The 20934-nt window shown below is 49.3% G+C and overlaps 1 protein-coding gene across 1 annotated transcript in view; it reads left to right on the forward strand.

Moving 5' to 3' along the window:
• Positions 1-18514, forward strand: part of FRMPD3 (FERM and PDZ domain containing 3) — a 128543-nt gene extending 110029 nt beyond the window's left edge. The window contains 4 exon segments of the mRNA XM_058536461.1: positions 3466-3610; positions 12208-13029; positions 14600-16275; positions 16277-18514. Coding sequence (XP_058392444.1) covers positions 3466-3610; positions 12208-13029; positions 14600-16275; positions 16277-17632 — 3999 coding nt within the window. The 3' untranslated portion in view covers positions 17633-18514.
• Positions 18515-20934: the final 2420 nt, after the last annotated feature.

Raw genomic sequence — 20934 nt, forward strand, 5'->3', positions numbered from 1 at the left:
GTTGGGGCCAGGTCCTGAAGGGCTTTGTGTGACATTGGAAGGCAGTGGGATTTAGGTGATGAGCTATTGAAGATTTTAAGTGTCAGGGAGAGTTGTGTTTTAGAACACAACTCAGGCAGCAATATGGAGGTGAAGTGGAATGAAGGAGGTAGAGACTGGAGGCAGGGATGCCAATCAGGAGGCTATTCAAGATCCTGAGGTTAAGTGTGTCCCTGCTTTTTCCATATCACGAAAAATGCTATGATTTGTGTGGCACACTGGAATAAACAGATGAGGCAGCTTGTGGCCAGAGGCAACAGGACCCAGAGGCTGAGGGGCTCAGGATCTCATCTCAGCACACTTGTCACCCATTCATACGCACTTAGAGAAATTTTGGTCTTGAAGGAAGATGTTGAGGGCCTGAAATAAAGCAGTGGCAGCAGAGATGGCCGTGATGTCTGTGAATGTTCCTGAGGCAAGCCTAGTGAGTCTTGGGCCTTCATAGTAATGGTGGTAGCAGCTATCCACACCCAAACCTCTGTGTATTCTTCCCTGCCATTGGTGGCAGGGATTGAGGCAGAAAGGGGTATCTCACTCTCTGCCCTCACATACCCTTCCCCTTCTGTCTCTACTTTGTTGTACACAAGGTTGACCATTCTGTTGTGACTGAGAAGTATCCATTAACTAAAAGTATAAACATCCCCTCTGCCCTTTCCTAATAATGACCCAAAGGTAATATCTCATCCCTGGTCCCTTTCTCATTGGAGACAGGAGGCATTGCTCATTGGTTATAGATAGTTCCTTTTCTACCTGATGGTATTGCGTGAGCTCCATAGGAGTATCACTAACTCATTGCCTGAGGGGCAGAATCCAAATGCCTTACCATGGCATGCAGTGTAATTGGATGTACAATAACTATTAAACAATTCAAGATAGGATTCAATCCAGCACAAGCTTGTGTGATATAGACACAGCACTGTACGACTTCTGAGATAGATACAAAGTTTAAGCAGGAAATAGACTGGAGATGGTGATTTTGGAATCCCCAGCACAGAGGTGAAAGTTGATGCCCTGATGGTGAAGAACTGAGGGTTGGGGACTGAGCCTGAGGCATGGATCGGGCAGGGAGGTTGTGCAAGAAGAGCGGGCCAAAGAGAGACCTGGAGATGGTCAGAGACTGCAGAAGTAGAACACAGTATCACCTCATGGAAACGGAAGCCAAGAGAAGAATTTCCAAAGGAGAAGAGGATTACTATTGGCAAATGAAACAAACTGAGAGGTGTGAAAATGAATACAAACTATTGCATTTAGCTGGAAATAAGCTTCACTCGTAGATGAGGTAGCAAACTACTGCCCATGAACCAAACCTGACCCACCACCTGTTTCTGAAAAGAACGTTTCCTTGGAATACCATCACACCCATTTGTCAGCTGACGGATTATCAATGACTGTTTTCACACTACAGTGGCAGAGTTGTTGCAACAGAGCTTGTATGGCCCACAAGGCCTAAAATATTTACTATCTAGCCCTTTACAGAAAGAGTTTGCCAACTTCTGGTCTATATGAACTACAAAATATTCAACTCAAGCTATGTGTCAGGATCCTGGAAGATAGCAAAGAAAACTGGTGCAACTTGAGCTAAAAGCTAAGCTGGTTTGGATTCAGAATTGTTCCCAAGGTGATGATCCAGCCAAAGAAGGCTAGTCTACTTGGTGACCAAGTTCCATCAAGTCTTCATGATGTCCTTTTTTACTACCACTACCCTAGTGGAAGCCCTAATCACCTCTCACCTGGACTTTTGCAGTAGCCTCCTCACTGCAGGTCAGAGAAGGGACTCATTCCCCTCTTTTAATTCTTTTAGCTCTTAATGCTTGGTCTGGGAACCCCCAAAAGTCAAGGTGACCCACAGCCCCATGGCTCCCTCTTCGGCCAGTGGCTTCAGTGGTCTTTATCTGGAGGTCACTGCCCTATCCCAGGGAGAATCTTCCCATGGCTGACTTCAATCTGACCCAAACTTATTTTCAAGCCACACTTTTAAAATTATAATACAGATATTGGAAGGTTTATAGAAAAGGTGATGAGTTTTTTATTATATCATTTTTTTTGATATATCATTTCCAGTTCTCTGAAGCAGTCAACTAGCTAACTCCAGGATTAATTTGACTGATTTAGGGTCAGGGACAGAAGTCAATAGAGTATGCTAGTATTTCCCAAAGTGGGTTAAAAAAAATGAACAACTCTACTACCATGAGATGTTCTATGAAAATAGATTTTTTGGGGCCGGCCCCGTGGCTTAGCAGTTAAGTGCACGCGCTCCACTGTTGGTGGCCTGGGTTTGGATCCCGGGCACCCACCCACGCACCGCTTCTCTGGCCATGCTGAGGCCGCGTCCCACATACAGCAAGTAGAAGGATGTGCAGCTATGACATACAACTATCTACTGGGGCTTTGGGGGAAGAAAAATAAATAAAATTATTAGAAATATATAGAGAGAGTTTTTTTTTTTTTTTTTTTGCTGAGGAATAGTAGCCCTGAGCTAACATGTGTTGCCAATCTTCCTCATTTTTTGCTTGAGGCAGATTAGCCATGAGCTAACACCTGTGCCAATCCTCCTCTACCCTATATGTGGGTTGCCGCTACAGCGTGGCCGACAAGTGGTACAAGTCTATGTCCAAGATCCGAACCCGTGCACCCGGGCTGCCAAAGTGGAATGTGTCAAACTTAACCACCATGCCACGGGGCCGGCCTCCCGAAAATAGATTTTTTGATGAAATAATTTGGAAAAGATGGAATACTAAAGCCCCTTTCTTAAAGTTTCGCAGTGCACATTAATAGATTAAAGGATCTGAGAATTCCCATAAGTACAACTATCTGCATAGCCTTGTTTAACCCCGTATTTCACACATGTATTTGATCAAAGAACTCTTTTAAGGAGCACCAATTAACATCTCCAGGACACTTCGGGAAATAGAGGAAAGAGGAGAGAGCATGGAGGTCTGAGCGGGGCCAATGGGGACTTGATTGCATGGAATGTCCATGTCTGAGAAGCTGTTCTGTGTATAGAGATGGGCAAGAGATAGTTTGTGCATTTAAGGAACTTCCTGTCAAGGATGTTGCCCAGTCTAGCCTAGACTCCCAGTTTCACTCCACTCTCCCAGCTGGCCCATATGTCTGCTGAGCCCTGACAAACCCAAATATAGTCACACAGCAGTCATGTGATATTATATGAGTTTAGTCTTTTTCAGTAAAGGTGCTTCATTAACTGTGTAATTAAAGGTTGATTTAGTTTTGATACCTGGGTAAGAGTTTACTATAAATAAATTCTCAAATAAGAAGAAATTGTCAGGCCATGTTCCTCCATTTTTGGTTCAGAAAGTGTGGTTCCTGTACCTATACAAGTCATCTTTTCTTCACTGTCATCCTCCAGGAATTGAACCCAACTTCCTCCTTCCAGTGTCCTCATGTTTCTTCCCATCTCTCCCTCAGCCTCTGGTGCTGTTGATGGAGTGGCCCGAAGCTACCAACTTTGCCTGCCTGATTGCGGGGTACTGCCGCCTCCTGCTGGATTCCAGGAAGATGGTCTTCTCCAGGCCCGCCAGCCAGCCTCTTCCACCTCCAATGATCAAGGCAGGTAGGGCTCAACCTCGGTTTTCAGTGTGCCAGAGGCCCTTTGGCCCTGGAGACATGGAGGGAGGGGCTCTGCTGCCTTTGTGCTCACCCCATTCCACCAGCACATGGTTTACCAGGAGCCGATGCTGTACCACCACGTCCTACCTGGCATAAGCCAGTGGGAAAGACAGCCGGCCTTGAGATGGGCCTGTCCCACAAAGGATGCCTGTGACAACACATTGTGATCGAGTCAGTGAATGACTGTAAGATAAAAATAGCAAACAAGCAATAAATAGAACAAATTAAAGAATCACATTGGATCTAAGGCAAAGCTTTAGAGGTACAGTGATCTAGAAGCATGGATGTTCTGGCTAAGTTGAAGTGCAGGTTGAAAATGAAGATAAAATCTTTCCTTTGTTATCATAGGGAGGATTGACAGAGCTGTCTAAAGTAAGAGGCCATGGAAGGCTGGGGTAGAAAAGACTGTGCAGGCCCAGAATACAGTCTAACAGGAGGCTTGGAGACAGGAGGGGACGACCACTAAGAACAAGGTCAAGTGCAGCCCCCAAACAGAAGGCGTCCCAGTTAGGCAACTCAGTGCAGCCACCCCTTGGAGCTGTCCTGGTGATGGCACAAACAGGGGCTTTGGGAAAAATCAGCCCAGTCCAGATAATGTTGTCCCGAACCAAAGTGGGAGGAGGAGGAGGAGACCCAAAGAACAAGTTCTCCACATATTAGACCTAAGGCTCACATATATGCAGCAAGTGCTCCCCCACCTCAGAACCCGAACATCATGGGCGGAAACTGAGACTTACCACCTGGCCATCATCCTCCTCACATGCTAAGGACTCTCCATCCGCTTGCCTTGCTGCTTGACTATTTCTTCTCTCTTCAAGGCTGCCTTCGTTTGCAGTGTGGTCACATCTAATCTAGATTGAGGAGTTTGAGAGTAGAAACACACTCCTGATGGATGACCCAGCACCCAGTGGGCTGTGTACCCACACACACCCTCTCACCTCATTGTCTCCTCATCACAAACATCATGGCAAGCCCATGTTTACATCTCATAACATTGTCCACAGGAATTAGAAGGCAATCCACCAAACATAGACTTGGGAAAGGAGAGGTGGCCCCATGGCATAAGAAGGAGCCTCCACACAGAGAAGCAAAGGAACTGACTTGGAGTAGAAAGAACCCAGGGAGCTGAGTTGCCGCACGTCTCCAGGTGACTAGCTCCAAAGTGGGCAGCCATACATACTATCAAACCTATGATGGCCAAATGATGGCAAAGCCAGTGTTAGCATTGTCACTGTCACTTGTGTCATCATACCCAAGTAAATTATACCTCTTACTGAGCAGGATAGAGAGGAAGAAAGGGAAAAGGGCAGGCAGAAGGAAGAGGCTGGAGCCCAGCTGAGGACGAGATGTGGAAGTGAGGGTTGTCCGGGGGAGGTTCACTTTCGGAAGGCCCTGGGGGTAGCGCTGTAGTCCCACCCGTCCTGACAAAGGGTTTCTGTTATCCCGTCAGCACCCTAGCTAGTGCTGTCCTTAAGCATTCCTCTTGCTGTGGGGACAGTGGCACCAAGTGAGGGACACGGGCTTCCTGTGTTCCATCGGTCTCACTGAACACATTGCAACGTTGCATCCTGTTGCTTTTCCAAAGGCAAATTGATTTCATTGGATTCTCTTGGAGATGTTGCAGCTTGGAAAGGAGGCTACTATAAATGCTAGGCATGGCTTTAGAGCCCCTCCCTGATTCCTGAGAGCCCCCTTGGGCCTGCAAAGTGATGGGGGCTCAGGCTGCTTCTAGCACAGGTTCATGCAGGAGCTAGATGGACCACGGTGATGTCCCCACTGTTTGTAGTGCTTCACCTCGCCAAGGGCTTGGGTCCATGCCTGGGCCCAGCTGTGTGGCCTTTTGTACTGTTAGATGCTAGGTCAGCAGCAGCCACCAAGTGCTCTTGGCAGGTAGGGCAGGATGAGCCTCATGGCTCTGCTTGTTGGCTGCTGGTGTGCACATCATATTCCCATGGCCCCAAGGATGGGAAAGGGGGACAGCAAGCAGCACCACTGAGGAGCCTTCTTCCCAGGTTACAGTGAGGGGCCGTCAGTTCCTGGTACAAAGTTGAGATCGATTTCCTGCATCAGCCCCCACTTTCATCCCAGAACAGAAGCCCAGCGTTGGCTATTGTTTAGCGAAGGCCTGTAAGGAACAGGTAACCTGCCAATCTCATCTGGGCTTTTCCCTCAGGGGCCAGAGCTCCAGCCCACTCAGGGCCTGGGATCTCTAGCCGGCTCTATATCCTTGTCCCACAGCAGCTGCTGGCTGCCAGCTAGCCCAACTCAATGCTTAACTGACTGGGCCTAAAAGATGCTGTTAAACCAGCAACTTGGAAAAAGAAAGCATCACTTCTACTCTGAGACCCAGAAAAAAACGAAAATGGGGATGAGGACGTGAAGGGAGTACCTCTTGGGCTTTAACAGTAGTTTCCCCAAAGTAGGTATTTCTTATTCACTAAATAACTACTTCTCAAGTTCTCATTATGTGCCAGGCACTGCGGATAGAGCTGTGAATAACAGACATGGTCCTTGCCCCCATAGAGCTTACAGTCTAGTGAGGAAATATAGATTATTAAAGGGTAATGCCAATGCAGTAAGTGCCTTTGCGTCTCTATGGGGGACATTCAACTGCTACAACAGAACAATACCTGGGCTTGAGGACACGGCTTAGAGAAAGACTCAGACAAATGCCAATTCTCCTGTACTGAGCTGGTGAGAAATCCAGAGGCAAGTGCCATGTCTCTCCAGCCTTGAGCTCCTTGTATCCTGGGGGAATCGAGGAAAATAAGACTTTGGGGACCCCAGTTGGGGCCACAGTTGGAGGAGCTCACTCTACATTTTCTCCCATGGTTAGAAAACAGTTTGGTCTGGTGAATCGAATATTCTAGTTAATGGCTTCTATACATCTCATGTTTACTTACTGATTTTCATGTAGTTAAAACTCAACAACATGCACAGAGTACTAAAGCTAGACTGAACATAACAGATTCTTTTTTTCTTTTGATGATGATTCAGAAAGAACATGAGTTCCTTGCAAGGCCTCTAGGTTGTCATCATGACCAGTAATGATCATCGGACTGTGGAATACAGCAAGGCCAAGTAATAGAAAGCTGGTTGAGTCAATGTCATGCTGACTGTATATTTATGTATATAAAAATAACCTGCATATATTTTTGAACATAGCTCCAGTTGGATCACCATTCTGTTATTTGCAAGTATTTTTTTAGGTCAGTCTTCTGAGAAGCTGAGTACAGAGGGATAGACTAGGGCATCCCCACTGGGGAAAACTGATACGCAATTTACAGCAGATTTGTAGTCTGAGAGGCACACTGTCCCAGCCATCAGCCGACTGCACCTGGCTTTACTGGCATTTCTAACCTTCTGTCTGGAAGAGATTTGGGCTTCTCCAGGCACATTTTTCTCCTTCACACAGCCTGATGCTGCTCCTCAGATCTGGAAATCACAGTACCAAGTGGTGGGGCTGTGAATCACCTGGCCTTGACAGCCTGGTTTTGGGAGATGTTTCCGTCTTACAGGGAAGGAAGCCACCCTTAGACCGCCAGACCTTGTCTGAGAAAAGTCACCAACTGCTTATTGGACATGCCCCTGGGAGCCACCTGTGATGGCAGCTTATTGCCAGGCTGGCTACGCTGATTGTTCAGCTGTTTCAGGTAGTTAGCACCTGGTGCACGGCCAGGACCTGTGGACAATGCCTCGAGGTAGAGACCTCCTGAACTGATAGTTTATGCTCCTAGCTCAGTGTTCCTCTAGAGCGCTTATTCCCTAAGGCTCAGAGGATCATTACATACTATTCCCCCAGCTGATCCAGAGTTCCCTAGATACAGCCACTAAGGTCTGAATTGAACCCACTCGATGTAGTTACATTGACTGTATATTTAGAGGGGCAAAATGGTCGATGGAAAATGGCAAGGGCTTGGGATCTGAAGTCACAGAGACTTGGGTTCCAGTCCCTGCTGTGCCATATCTTAGCTGTGTGATCATGAGCAAGTTCCATAAACTGAGTCGCAGTTTGCTCATCTGTACACTGAGGATAATAATAGTACCCACCTCCTGAAGGATTGACAGGATCAGGTGAGATAAACCCCGTAAAGTCCTTTCGAGTGCAGAGCACATTTTTGCTCTTTTTATAATGATTGAGAGTTCATCAGGTGCCCAGTGCTGTGCTTTATTTTTTAAGAAACAGCTTTGTTTAGATATAATTTCCAAGCCATAAAATTCACCCATTTAAAGTTCACAACTCAGTGATTTTGAGTATATTTAATATATTCACAGGGTTGTACAAGCATTGCCACAATTTAATTTTAGAACATTTTTGCCCCTCCTAAAACAAATTCTGTACCCATTAGCACTTGTTCCCCATTCCCCTCCTAATCACCACCCAGCCCTAAGCAACTACTAGTTGACTTTCTGTCTCTATAGCTTTGCCTATTCTGGACATTTTGTATAAATGGAATCATACAATATATTGTCTTTTTGTGTTCGGCTTTTTTCACTTAGCATAATGTTTTCAAGGGTCATCCATGTTGTAGCATATATCAGTACTTTCTTTCTTTTTATTGACTAATAATATTCTATTGTATGGACATACCACATTTTGTTTATCCATTCATCAGTTGATGGACATTTGGGTTGTTTCTACCTTTTGGATATTATAAATAATGATGTTATAAACATTCATGTATAAGTTTTTGTGGGGACGTATGTTTTCATTTCTCTTCGGTATACCCAGGAGTGGAATTGCTGGTCAAATCGTAACTCTATGTTTAATTTTGAGAAACAGCCAAACTGTTTTCCAAAGTGACTGCACCATTTTACATTCCCATCAGCAATGTTGTAGGGTTACAATTTTACCATATCCTCACCAACACTGGTTATTGTCCATCTCTTTTATTACGTCCATTGTAGTGGATATGAAATGGTACCTCATTGTAGTTTTGATTTCCAATTCCCTAATGATTAGTGATGTTAAGCATCTTTTCATGTGCTTATTGGCCATTTGTATATCTTCTTTGGTGAAATATCTATTCAAATCCTTTGCCCATTTTTAAATTGGGCTATTTGACCATAAATATGAGGGTTTATTTCTGGGCTCTCAGTTCTATTCCATTGATCTGTGTGTCTATCCTTATGCCGGTACCATACTGTTTTGATTACCATTGCTTCATAGTAGGTTTTGAAATCAGGAAGTGTGAGTCCTCCTACTTTGTTCTTTTTCAAAATTGTTTTGGTTATTCTGGGTCCCTTGTGATTCCATATGAATTTTTGTATTAGCTTGTCAATTTCTACAGAGTCAGCTGGGCTTGTGATAGGGAATGTGTTGAATCTATAGATCGATTTGGGAAGTATTGCCCTCTCAACAATATTGTCTTCCAATCCATGAGCATAGAATGTCTTTCCATTTATTTCAGTCTTCTTTAATTTCTTTCACAAATGTTTTGTAGCTTCCAGTGTACAAGTTTTACGCTTCTTTTGTTAAATTTTAAACTTTATCGTGTTAATGAAGTTCCCTTTTATTTCTAGCATGTAGAGTTTTTCATGAAAGGGTGTTGAATTTTGTCAAATGATTTTTCTGCATCTATTGAGATGATCTGTGGTTTTTGTCCTCTATTCTATTAACATGGTGTATTACATTAACTGATTTTTTTGGATGTTAAATCAACCTTGCATTCCTGCAATAAATCCCTCTTGGTCATGGTGTATAATTCTTGTTATATGTTGTTAGATTCAGATTGCTAGCATTTTGTTGAGGAACTTTGATTCTATATTCATAAGAAATATTGGTCTGTAGTTTTCTTGTGATGTCTTTGTCTGGTTTTGGGATCAGGGTAATATTGGCCTCATAGAATGAGTTAAGAAATATTTCTTCTTCTTCTGTTTTTTGGAAGAGTTTGTGAAGAATTAGTATAAATGCTTCTTTGAGCATTTGGCAGAATTCACCAGTGAAGCCATCTGGATCTGGGCTTTATTTTTTTTGTGTGGGGGGAGGGATTTTTAATTACTAATTCAGTTTCTTTTTCTGTTATTGGCCTATTTCTGATTTTCTGTCTTCTTGAGTCAGTTTTGGTAGTTTGTGTATTTCTAGGAATTTGTCCATTTCATCTAGGTTATGTAATTTGTTGGCATCAGCTTATTCATAATATTCCCTTATAATTGATTCTTCATCTGTAGAATCAGTAGTGATGTTCCTTCTTTCGTTCCTGATCATAGTAATTTGAATCTTCTCTCTGTTTTGCTTGGTCTGTACAGCTAAAGGTTTGTCAATGTTATTGATCTTCTCAAAGAACCAACTTTAGTTTCATTGATTTTCTCTATTGTTTTTCTGTCCTCTATACTTTACTATTTCCTTCTGCTCGCTTTAGGTTTAGCTTGCTCTTTTTCAAGTTTTGTAAGGTGGAAGGTTATGTTATTGATGTGAAATCTTTCTTCTTTTTTAATGTAGGCTTCTTTTTTAATTTACAGCTATAAATTTCCCCCTAAACACTACTTTAGCTAGATCCTGTAAGTTTTGGTATGTTGTATCTTTATTTTCATTCATGTCAAAGTATTTTCCAATTTCTCTTGTGATTTCTTCTTTGACCCATTGGTTATTTAGGAATTTTTTATTTAATTTCTACATACATAAGAATTTCCCAAATTTCCTTCTGTTATTAATTTCTAATTTAATTCTGTTAGCTCAAAAAATATACTTAGTATGATTTCATTCCTTTTAAATTTATTGAGGCTTATTTTATGACCTAATATATGGTCTGTCCTGGAGAATGTTCCAGGTGTGCTTGAGAAGAGTATATATTCTGCTGCTGTTAGGTGGCATATTCTATGGATTTCTATTAGGTCTAGTTGGTTTATAGTGTTGGTCAGATCCTGTATTCCCTTGTTGATCTTCTGCCTAGTTGTTCTACCCATTATTGAAAGTGGGGTATTGAAGTCTCCAACTATTGCTGTTGAATTTTGTATTTCTCCTTTCAATTCGGTCAGTTTTTGCTTCATGTATTTTGGGGCTCTGTTGTTAGGTGCCAGCACCATGCTTTTGTGATGGCTGTAAGCTCTAGTGAAAAGCAACACTGACACACTGACCCTGTCAAACTGGAATTCGAAAGGCATTTTGAAGTTTTGTTTTCCAGCATTTTGACCACCTTGATGAACTATAGGGTAATGGTTAAAAACATGGGCTTTATGGTCCCTCAGACCTGGGCTCAAATCCAGACTACCATTTATGACTCCTGTGACCTTGGGTAAGTCACATAACCAACTGAATCAGTTTCTTCCTCTGTAAAATGGGGATAATGATAGCACCTACCTCATTGGGTTGTTGTTAGGATCAAATGGGATCATGTGTGATGACCTCAGCTTAAGTTAGTGCTTACCTGCCATCTGTCTGTCTATCTGCCGATAGCAAAGTAAGTTGGCATTGTCTAAGTATATTCTCACAGATGACATGGGGTGGGGCCCCAAAACAGACTAAGAGAGAGAAGCCATTCAGAAATAAAGCATTGGCTATGGATAATTCTCAGATGCACACACTTACCATCATTAAAAACTGTTGACTAGAACATTTTGCCTCATGTATGTGTAGCAGGCAGGCTGGCCCTGCATGAATGCAGAGAAGTAATATGATTTGAGGAATTGTAAGAATGCCCTTCCCCCACATATACACATCCCAGCATATCTCTCATACACTACACATTCAGATGCCCAGAATTCTACTAGTAGAGCTCTATTCTTTTAGAGTCCCTCCATCGACAGTCCTCTTTGAAATGCAAACTCTTGGGTATTGTACATAGCCTGTTTTACACTTTCCCACTAAAGCACTAGTAACTTGTCAGATTTATTTCCTTCTGCCAAAAGATTCAACATAACACAAGAGCAACAGAGCACCGGGGGTTGGAAAGGCTCTGAAAAGGGTGGGGAGGGGGCAGGGACAGTTCCAAGGGGGACATAAAACAAATCTCACTTGTTTTTTTTTTGGTGAGGAAGATCAGCCCTGAGCTAACATCCATGCCAATCTTCCTCTTTTTGTTGAGGAAGACTGGCCCTGAGCTAACATCTGTGCCAATCTTCTTCCACTTTATATGGGACGCCACCACAGCATGGCCTGACAAGCAGTGCGCCAGTGCACACCGGGATCCGAACCCGGGCCGCCAGCAGCAGAGTGCGCGCGCTTAACTGCTATGCCACGGGGCCAGCCCCACAAATCTCACTTCTTTAACTATGATTACAGCTGACTCTTAGACCAGACATACCCATGTAGGAGACCAGCCGTACCCAGACACCAAGGTGTTCACCCCATGCCTTTCCCATTTCAGAAGTGATGGGGCTGTTAGCAGCCCGGACCATTTGATTCTTCTTACTCTACTTTCAGGGTCAGCAATGACATGGCCAGTTGACTCCCCTTCCCCTAATCTCTAGCAGCCAGATAATGCTCTCTCTCAGTACCTGCCACCCAGTTGTTTGCGAGACGTCCGGGCCAGAGACACCAAGGTTGCTCAGCCACAGTCCTCAGCACCAAGGCTCATCTGTTGATTCTCTTTCTGGGTTTAGATTACATGCACAGCGCCCACCGCCCTGTCACTGGGGGCCACCTGGGGAAAAAGGAGAGTAGTTATGTGGGCAGCATGGGCACCAGCCCCAGGAAGTCGAGCCGCTGCACGCCTCCGCCTGCCGACTCTGAGCTTGTCAGCTTTTGCTACCTCCACATGCGGGAACAAAGGAAGGAACAGGAAAGCCGGATGGATGTCAACGAGAACTTAATCTTCTTTGAGGAGACTAGGCCCCGGACCAAGTCTGACCCCACGTCCAAAAGCTCTGGCCAAGGTTACAATGTGGTCCCTGATGACTTTGATGCAGCCAGCCTAGACCACGAGCCTTGTGCCAGCAGGGCCCGGTCCTACACCTTGGACAATTCCCTTGGGGCTGAGGCCCTGAATTTCTACTGTGACTCTTGCAAAGCCAAACTCCAGGAGCAGCTGGGCCCTCGCAAAGGTGGGAGGCCTGGCTCCTCTCGTGACAATATGGTAGACTTGATGTCCCTCCCACCCCCTGGGAGTGAAGAGGAGGAAGAGGAAGAAGATGAGAGCACTTCTCTGTTGCCTGCCATTGCCGCCCCACCTCCTGGTTTCAGAGACAACAGTTCTGATGAGGATGACTCCAAGCGCCGGGCCGTCCAGAGCCAGGATCAAGGCCGCCACCTGCGTGGGCTCCTGTACGATGAGATTCCAGTGACATTGATTGACAGCGTGCAGACCCGGACAGTCAGAGATCATGCCCAGGAGCTAGATGATGCCCTGGTGTCCACTCTGCAGGCTCTGGAAGCCCTGGCAGCCTCAGAGGATGGACCACACCCCCCACCCCCACAGACTGCAGGTAACAGCCTGTTCCTCCTCCCTCTTGCCTCCCTTTTCTTCTCCTGGCCAGGCAGGGCCAGCAGGTGACATTGCTTCTTCCTAAGCAGAGGTCAAAGTCACCACAGCATATCAGGGCAGTGGATGGGCCAGAGGTAGTTCAGATAGGGTCAGGGGAGCAACGACACTGCAGCAGGGATCGGCTGCTCAGCTTCAGCTAAAGCTCTGGCTCTCGCCGTTCCATTCCTGAAATGTCTTGCAGGTGGACCCCAGGGATTGGGGCTGTGACAGCTACGGAGCCAGGCCAGGATGGAGGATCAGAGCAAAATTGTGAGAGATATAGAAGACAGGCAAAGAACGTCCAGCATGCACATGACTGGAAGAAAAACAAAACGACCAACTAACCACCTAGTGACCTGGGATCAGGGGAGCCAGGAGCCATCACTGCTCAGGGCTGAGGTCTTTATCCTACCTAAGAGCATGGGTTTTCAGGCAGACGCACCCGAGTCCTGGCTTCTTCACTCACTTTCAGTGTGACCTTTGGCAAGGCACTTCCTCTCTGAGCCTCACTTTTGTCATCTTAAGTGGGTTTGATAAAAATTGTCATATGACATCGGGTTGTTGTGAGGATTAAATGAGATCATTCATGCACGACACTTACGCACTGCCTAGCACATAGTAAGGACTCAGTAAGTGGTAGCTATTATTATAAATTATTGTTTGGTGGGAGAACCATACAACACGCATGCTATTCCCTGTTATAGACACGTATACGTCCATCTTGTAGACAAACACACATGTCAGACATGTACCTGTAATCACACATACATACACATGCACCTTAAAAAGAAGAGGGAAATGATACAGCAACAGAAGAGGACTAGGGAGGAATAAGGTGTATGAGAAAGCATGTGAGGCAGGGGAAAGTGTGGACAGAGAGGGTGAAGAGATTGGGGTCAGAGGGAGCCTGGCTGACCAGGCAGAATACCAGCCCCCCTTTTCTGTATATGAGGGCATCCTTGGTGTCGGGCAGCCCCCATGTGTTTGGCCCTCGGGGCCGGCATTTCTCTTTGCTCAGAGTTTGGAGCTCCCAGCACTGGCTGCTCCCAGGCTGGAGGCCCATGTGGTAGCCAGAGAGAGGACAAGCTCAGCTAAATGGTCTCAGCTGCAAGGACTGTAGGCAGGCCTGGCCAGATGTGGAGGGCCAGATAGAGAGGGACCTCTCTTTGCCAGCTGTCTTCAGGACAATTAACAAAAATTTCCTAGCTGTTGAATCTAAAAATAGTGATGATTAGCATGTTGTTTTGCATGTGATTTGCATGTTAATTTGCCATCAAACTGCCCAGATCTTCTTTGTGCCTCTTTTATTTCTCTTTTGGATTCCAGCCCCTGAAAACCCCTCTCCCACTTGCCTGTCTTTGTCCCCCCGCCTCCCCTCCTCCCACCCTCAGCCCTGCAGTCCCCCCAGGCCTGACTGGTTTGCCCCAGCTTGAAATACTGCTGGCTAACCTCGGCCCCTATAAACTCTTGACATATGGTTGGAAAAGGACTTGATCTGAGTAAGTGCAGCAGCCGTATCCCTCTTCCCCCAGGTCTGATTGTGCTGGCCACAATCACCCCTGAATCCTCGCTGGACTCAGGCCACGAAACCAACTCTTCAGAGCTCACGGACATGTCGGAGATGATGTCTGCCATGAAGCAGCACCAGAACACCACTTACTTCCTGGCCCAGCACCTCAACAAGGACAGCCTCCTGGCCCGCAAGGACCTGCCCTTCCGGATCCAGAGTTGCGCAGCCCAGGCTGTTCTCACAGCCCCTTATTCTCTCGGGCGCCCGGATCCCAACTCGTCCCTCCAGCCAGCTGTCACAGGCCAGAGTCCTGCCCCCACTGGCGCTCGGAGGAAGCTGCCCCAGTCAGAGGCCCAGTCTCAGCGAGAGCGAACATACGCCCTGGCAGTGCACCCAGCACTGTCCCCACAGCTTAGTGAGCAGAAAAATCTGAGCCTGCTGTCCCCAGTTCCTGAGGACAAAGGGCCTGGCCAGACTAGGGCAGGTCTAGAGATGTCACTGAGGGCAGCCACACCAACCCTTAGTGAAGAGCAGGTCTGTGAGCTAAGGGAGAACCTGCCCAAGGAAGTCAGGTTGAGCCCCAAGCTTATCCTGGACCCAAAGGGCAGTATCACCCCAGCCATCATCTCAGCCGCCCTACAACAGGTGGTTCACACTAAGAGTCTCCCTGCCCCTGGTGGGGCCTTGGGGAACACCCCCAGCAGTGGGGAGAGAAGGCTGGAGGCCAGCGTGGGGAGGCCGGAGGTCAGCATGGGAAGGCAGGAAGTTAGCATGATGAGCGGCAGTGCCAATAAGAATCTTAAGTTCAAAATGAGCCCTGGTGCTCCAGAGACCTCACGGAATTCCCAGCAGCAGCTGAGCCCAGAGGTCTCTTCTGGCTCCAGAGCACCCACAGGCAGCCGGGCTGACAGCCTGCACCTCTCCCCACAAGAGGACAGGCTGCCTGTTCAGAGTTTCCCTCCCAAAAGCTATGTTTCACGAGCAAGTCGAGAGACAGTGGGCCAGCAAGCTACAGGGGAGGTGGCAGGCAAGGGCGGGCCAGAGGGTGCGAAGCCCTCCCTGCACAAGCAGGGCACCGTCTCTGGCCAGGGGGAGAAGGGGCAGTTGGAGAGAGCATCCCAAAGCAGCAAGCTGGAGGAGACCAGCCTGGTCCCCCAAGCCAGCTACCCCATGGCTCTGCAGAGCCCCAGCTGCCAGCCGCGAGGCCACAGCCCCAGCTGCCAGCCCCGTGGCCAGAGCCCCAGCAGCCAGTCCCGAGGCCAGAGCCCCAGCTGCCAACCTCGAGGCCAGAGCCCACTGAGGTCCCAGGCTGCCAGCCGGCAGGTGAGCACCATGCCCTCCAGGAAGCTTGAAACAACCCTGGATGGCACCCACTCAGCCTCTGAAGGCCCGACAAAGGCCAAATCATCCCGAGGTCCTTTCCGGCTACGCAGTTTATTCTCTGCCACCTTCCCAACCCGCCAGAAGAAGGAGACTGATGAGCGGCAGGCCCAGCTGCAGAAGGTAAAGCAATATGAGCTGGAGTTCCTCGAGGAACTTCTAAAGCCCCCAAGCCAGGGGGAGCTGCCGGGCACCGAGTACCTGCAACCTCCGGCCCCAGGCCGCTGCAGTTGCCAGCTCCGCAGCAGCCCTGTGCAGCAGGGGCCTGGTATGTCCCGCGAGCAAAGGCGCAGCTGCGATTGCAAGCGCATCTGCCGGGGGGGGCCGCCCTCAGGCCCCCCAGACGCCAGCGCCTGGCCTTCGGGGGAGGGAGAGGGACAGGGTCCCCCCGACCCAGAGGCAGCCAGAGGCCAGCCCAGGCTTGAGCCTCAGCAGCCCCACCCACATCCGGCGCATCCGCTCCACCAGCCTGGAATCCCGAGAGTGCCGCTCAGAGCCCGAGAGTGGTGTTTCGTGCCTGAGCACATGTGCCTCGGGGGGCGAGTGTCTGGGAGCACCCAACTACAGGAAACTGATGCGCCGCTACAGCATCAGTGAGCTGGACCAGGGTGACAGGGCCTCGCTGACCTCAGATGTCTACCCACACCCACCCCTGGGCGTGCTTCCCAGGGAGGCCAAGGAGGTAGAGGCAGGCCTCCCCCTAGGCTTGGGTCCCAAAAGCAAGTCTCTGGAGTCACCGACCCTGGGAGACCCCTCATACGTCCAGGTTGCCCCTGAGACCAAAGGCCCCAGACAGATGGCCGTGTTCTCACTGCCAGAAGAGGTGTACCGGAAGCCTGCCGAGCTGGACGAGGACAGTGAGAGCAGCAAGTGCTGCTCCATCCGCTACTGCTTCTACTACCGCAAGTGCGACATCGCTGATGACACCAGCGATGGCAAGGACGAGCTCTCCTACTCCATCCCCATGAAGATTCTGCCTGGCATGAAGTTGGACGAGCAGGTGGTGCCTGTGGTAAGCAGGACCCTGCAGGTGCTGGATGCCGCCACCTGCAGCAGTGGCAGCCCCGAGGCCTCCCGCACCCAGGAGATTGACCTACGGGTGTCCACCTTCGAGGGGAGCCTGGCCAAGATCAATGCCCTGCGGGCCCATGCCTATGGCCTGCCTGATGGCTTCCTGGCTGCCCGGCTGGACACCAATGAGCTGCTGACAGTCCTGCGGCAGTGTGTGGCCAGCCCTGAGGCCCGGGCCCCCAAACCCTATGTCTCCCAGATCTCTGAGTACAAGCTCGAGCTGGCTCTCAAGTTCAAGGAGCTCCGGGCCTCCTGCCGCCGCGTGGCCAATGTGGACAAGAGCCCGACTCACATGCTGGCAGCCATCACGGGCAGCTTCCAGGTGCTGAGCAGCCTCATTGAGACCTTTGTGCGGCTGGTGTTTATCGTGCGCTCCGAGGCCCAGCGCCAAGAGCTGCTGGCCAAGGTAGAAGAGGTGGTGAGGAACTACACCTTCCTGCTGCGTGCAGCTGAGGAGTCCACTGCCCGCAACCTCAACCAGCAGCAGCAGCAGCAGCAGACAGCAGCAGCTATAGGGGCGGCCACAGGGCACCCACCAGGCTCCCCAACTTCAGCGACTGTTATGAGCACATTCACCCGCTCCTTAAAAACCCTTATTAAGTAGGGCATCTGCCCAGGCCTGCCCCCTTCCCCAACCACAGCCCCAGGTTTGAGCTTTGTGGTCCTTGCATCTTGTGGTGAGTGTATGTGTCTGCTGGGCCAATCAGGGTCCAAGAGCCTTCAGTCTCCAGGGAGTGAAAACTCCCTGCGTTGAGGCTGTCCCTGAGGGCTCCAGGCAGCTGCCACCCTGGGTGTCCTCACCCCTTCCCTAGCCTCTGGGCGTCACTGTGAGGGCCAAGGCCCCTCTACGCCTGCCGCAGAGCTGTATTTTCTCTCTTTTCCAGGGCTGAGAGGTGACATCAGGCTCACTTCCTGCTCCATTTTGGGGGCCGGAGGAGCCGGCGCCTAAAGCAGGCAGGCCCATGGGCCTTGACCTCCTCCTGGCATCTGCTCCCTTCAAGGGAGCAGTGGCAGTAGCAGCAGACCACAGCGCCGAGTGGAGAGGAAGGGCACTCGGCCCAGACGTGCCCGCCCACCCTGGGCTCACACTCACTCGGCAGGAGCCACCCCAGAGGGCCCGTGCCCGGGTGGTAGGTCTGCAGAAGACAGCCACACAGGGCTGTTTGCAGCCGGCCCAACAGGCTGGCAGCCTCGGGAGCCCTCGCCCCCAGGCCTAGTAGCTCCACACCAGCCATCCCCAAAGTGCCCTGCCCCTCACTGACGGGCAGGGAGGCTCAGTCCACTAGGGCGCAAGCAGCTGGGATCACCCCACTCGTTCTGGGTAAGGTACCTGGTGAAAACGTCTGCCCTGGGGAGACCCAGCGCAGGCCTTGGAGCCCGCCTGGGCCAGCCCAGTGCAGGGGCTGTCGCTGCAGGCGTGCGGCTCCTCTCTCAACATCTCTCTACCAGACAGACTGTCCTTAGGAGTTTGACTTAGCTATGGATTGGGGGTGGGGGGTGGGGGGTGGGGGGAAGGGGTATGGGGTGGGGGGCATTGATGACTATATCTTAAACTTCTGGAAGCTAGCGTGATATGTTAATCCTGAGTATATGCTTTTGGCTGTGTATTGACCCTGTGGATTTGTCTCTCTAAGAAAAGAAGCTGAGCGCCTTACCCGGTGCAGTCCTGCACCTCTCTCTCTCTCCGGAGTCATCTGGAAGGGAATTCACACTGTTTAGCATCCTCCTTGACACACATCTGCTGCCGTCACCGCCCCCCTACAACTTTCCTGGGAGTGAAGACACGGAGTCCCTACCAATTGTCCCACTGTAGGGAACAAAGAAAGCCAATGTTTTTCTCTATAGATTGCTTCTCATCCACCTCTCCATACCTCCCCGTTTCCCGCCCACTTGTGCCCTGTGTCTGCCTCTCTTTCATCATTACGTGAGAGGTCCATGTGAAATCCCCCATTCTTATGTGAGTTTTATAAAGATGTACACTGTGCTTAACCCCCACCCATCCTTGGTACCCCCAACGCAATAAAGCCCCCCTGAGTGGCGATTTCTCCTGGCAAGGATTAGGGAAGCTCCTTCTGCAGAAGCCAGCCCCCCTTCCTTGCCTCCCCTTCCACAGGACCAAGTTGTTCAATGGGCCAGAGATGCAGCCAGTGGGGACCCCTTTCCCCCGTGACCACTGCCAGCCTGAGTGCTGACGTGGTCTGCCTCCTCTCCCAACTTCTTGATCCTGCGCCTTCACCACTCAGCCCCCACCTGTGTCATTCCACCACCATCCTTCACCTCTCCCTCAGCCTCATGGAGAGGACACATTTTCTAATGTCTGTATATAGTATATATACTACATAAAATATATAACTTATATATATATATACTAATTTATGTCTTGTTTTTCAAACAAGAATGATTAAATCTGTTCATCTTACTATCCCAATAAGTCTTCACGGTGCCTCTTTGTGGGTATCCTGGAATGGTTGGTTGGTGGCGGCCCCCTGAGTGCTCTGCTGGGCCTCTGCTCCCACCTCCCTGGGCCCTAGTGGGTGACGAGAGCTGAGGAACCTGCTCCTCTTGCCTCCTCTTTGCTGCTCTCAGAAGCCTCCTGTTGGTCATGGGAGTTGGATACTGTTTACTCCTTTCACTTGACCCTGGGGCCTCTGGCTCACTGGGCCACCATGGCTGTGACCTTAGAGTTAAAGGGGGTTGGGGGAGCGGGGTCGGGCAGAAACACAATGTGCTCAGTGCCTAGTGCATCGGATAGCCTGGTAGTTAGGAGACAGGGTTTCAGGTCAGCTCTTGGGTTGGGGCTGGGAAATGGGGCCTCTCCCTCTGAAATGGGCCCAGTCGCCTCAGAGTATAGCCTGACTCTCTTGTAGCTTAGGGTAGTGAATCCCTTGCAGTGGGCTCTGGCAATTTACTGGGAGGGGTGTTGGATAGGATAGAAGAACAGGACCCTAAGTAGGGCTGACCTCTGGCTTTTCAGAGAGTTACTTAATGGTGAGAAATGATTCTGTTTCTCCTGTTCTCCTGTTTCCTTCTGGTAATCACAGGTCCCCACTAGCCTATGAGGCGCATTTGTGCCAACTAGAAAAAAGTTCTCCCTGCTGCATCCACCCCCTCATGATGAATTAGAAAAAAACTCTATCCTGTAGGTGATGCTAGCTAGCCCTGTGGGTACATGGCTTGGTAATTTCAGCCACACTTGCCTCGTCAGCCAGGTGCACAAACTATACAACCATGTACAGTGGCCTCCTCGCAAAGATTGGGCACAGACTCTTTCTCGTGTCTGCAAAGGCCATGGCTAAAGCAGTTTAGAATCTAAGCATGGAGGAGGAGCCAAGAGACAGCACAGTCAGGCTGGGCCGCTCTGCATGCTCCCCAACACCAAGCCAGAGCCTCATCTGCATGCGGAAGGCCACCAGGGGTAACAGGCCTAGCCCTGGTGGCAGAGCTCTTCTGAGAGCTGCCCGCCAGGGATACTGTCCCACAACACCAAGGTCGGGACTCATGGAAGTCAGTGCCAATATAAAGTGAGGCCTGCTACTGCCTAAAATGACCCGACTGGATAGTCCAGAAACTTGGGCTCCCTCTGGCCCTACACTACACTAGTAGCTCCTTATGGCCAGAAAGCATTCTTATTTGGTTCTGTACCCTGGGTGCCCACCCACACAGTACCTGGCGCGTAGTAGGTCTTCAATAAATATTTGTTGAATGATTGAGTGTTGAATAAGATGACTGCCATGAGAGAGCCCTCCCATACCTCTGTACCTCTGGGAATGGCCCTCTCTCCTCTGGGAGTGGTTGATCCAGGTCAGTGGAGTTGGACGAAGCCAAGCAGCCTGGCATCATCCTATCAGAGGAGTTGGGGCCATCATCCAGCGTCCCAGTGACTCAGCTGAGTTTCACCAATTACTT

This window comes from Diceros bicornis, chromosome X, assembly GCF_020826845.1.
Source record: "Diceros bicornis minor isolate mBicDic1 chromosome X, mDicBic1.mat.cur, whole genome shotgun sequence".
Taxonomy (NCBI): Eukaryota; Metazoa; Chordata; class Mammalia; order Perissodactyla; family Rhinocerotidae; genus Diceros; species Diceros bicornis.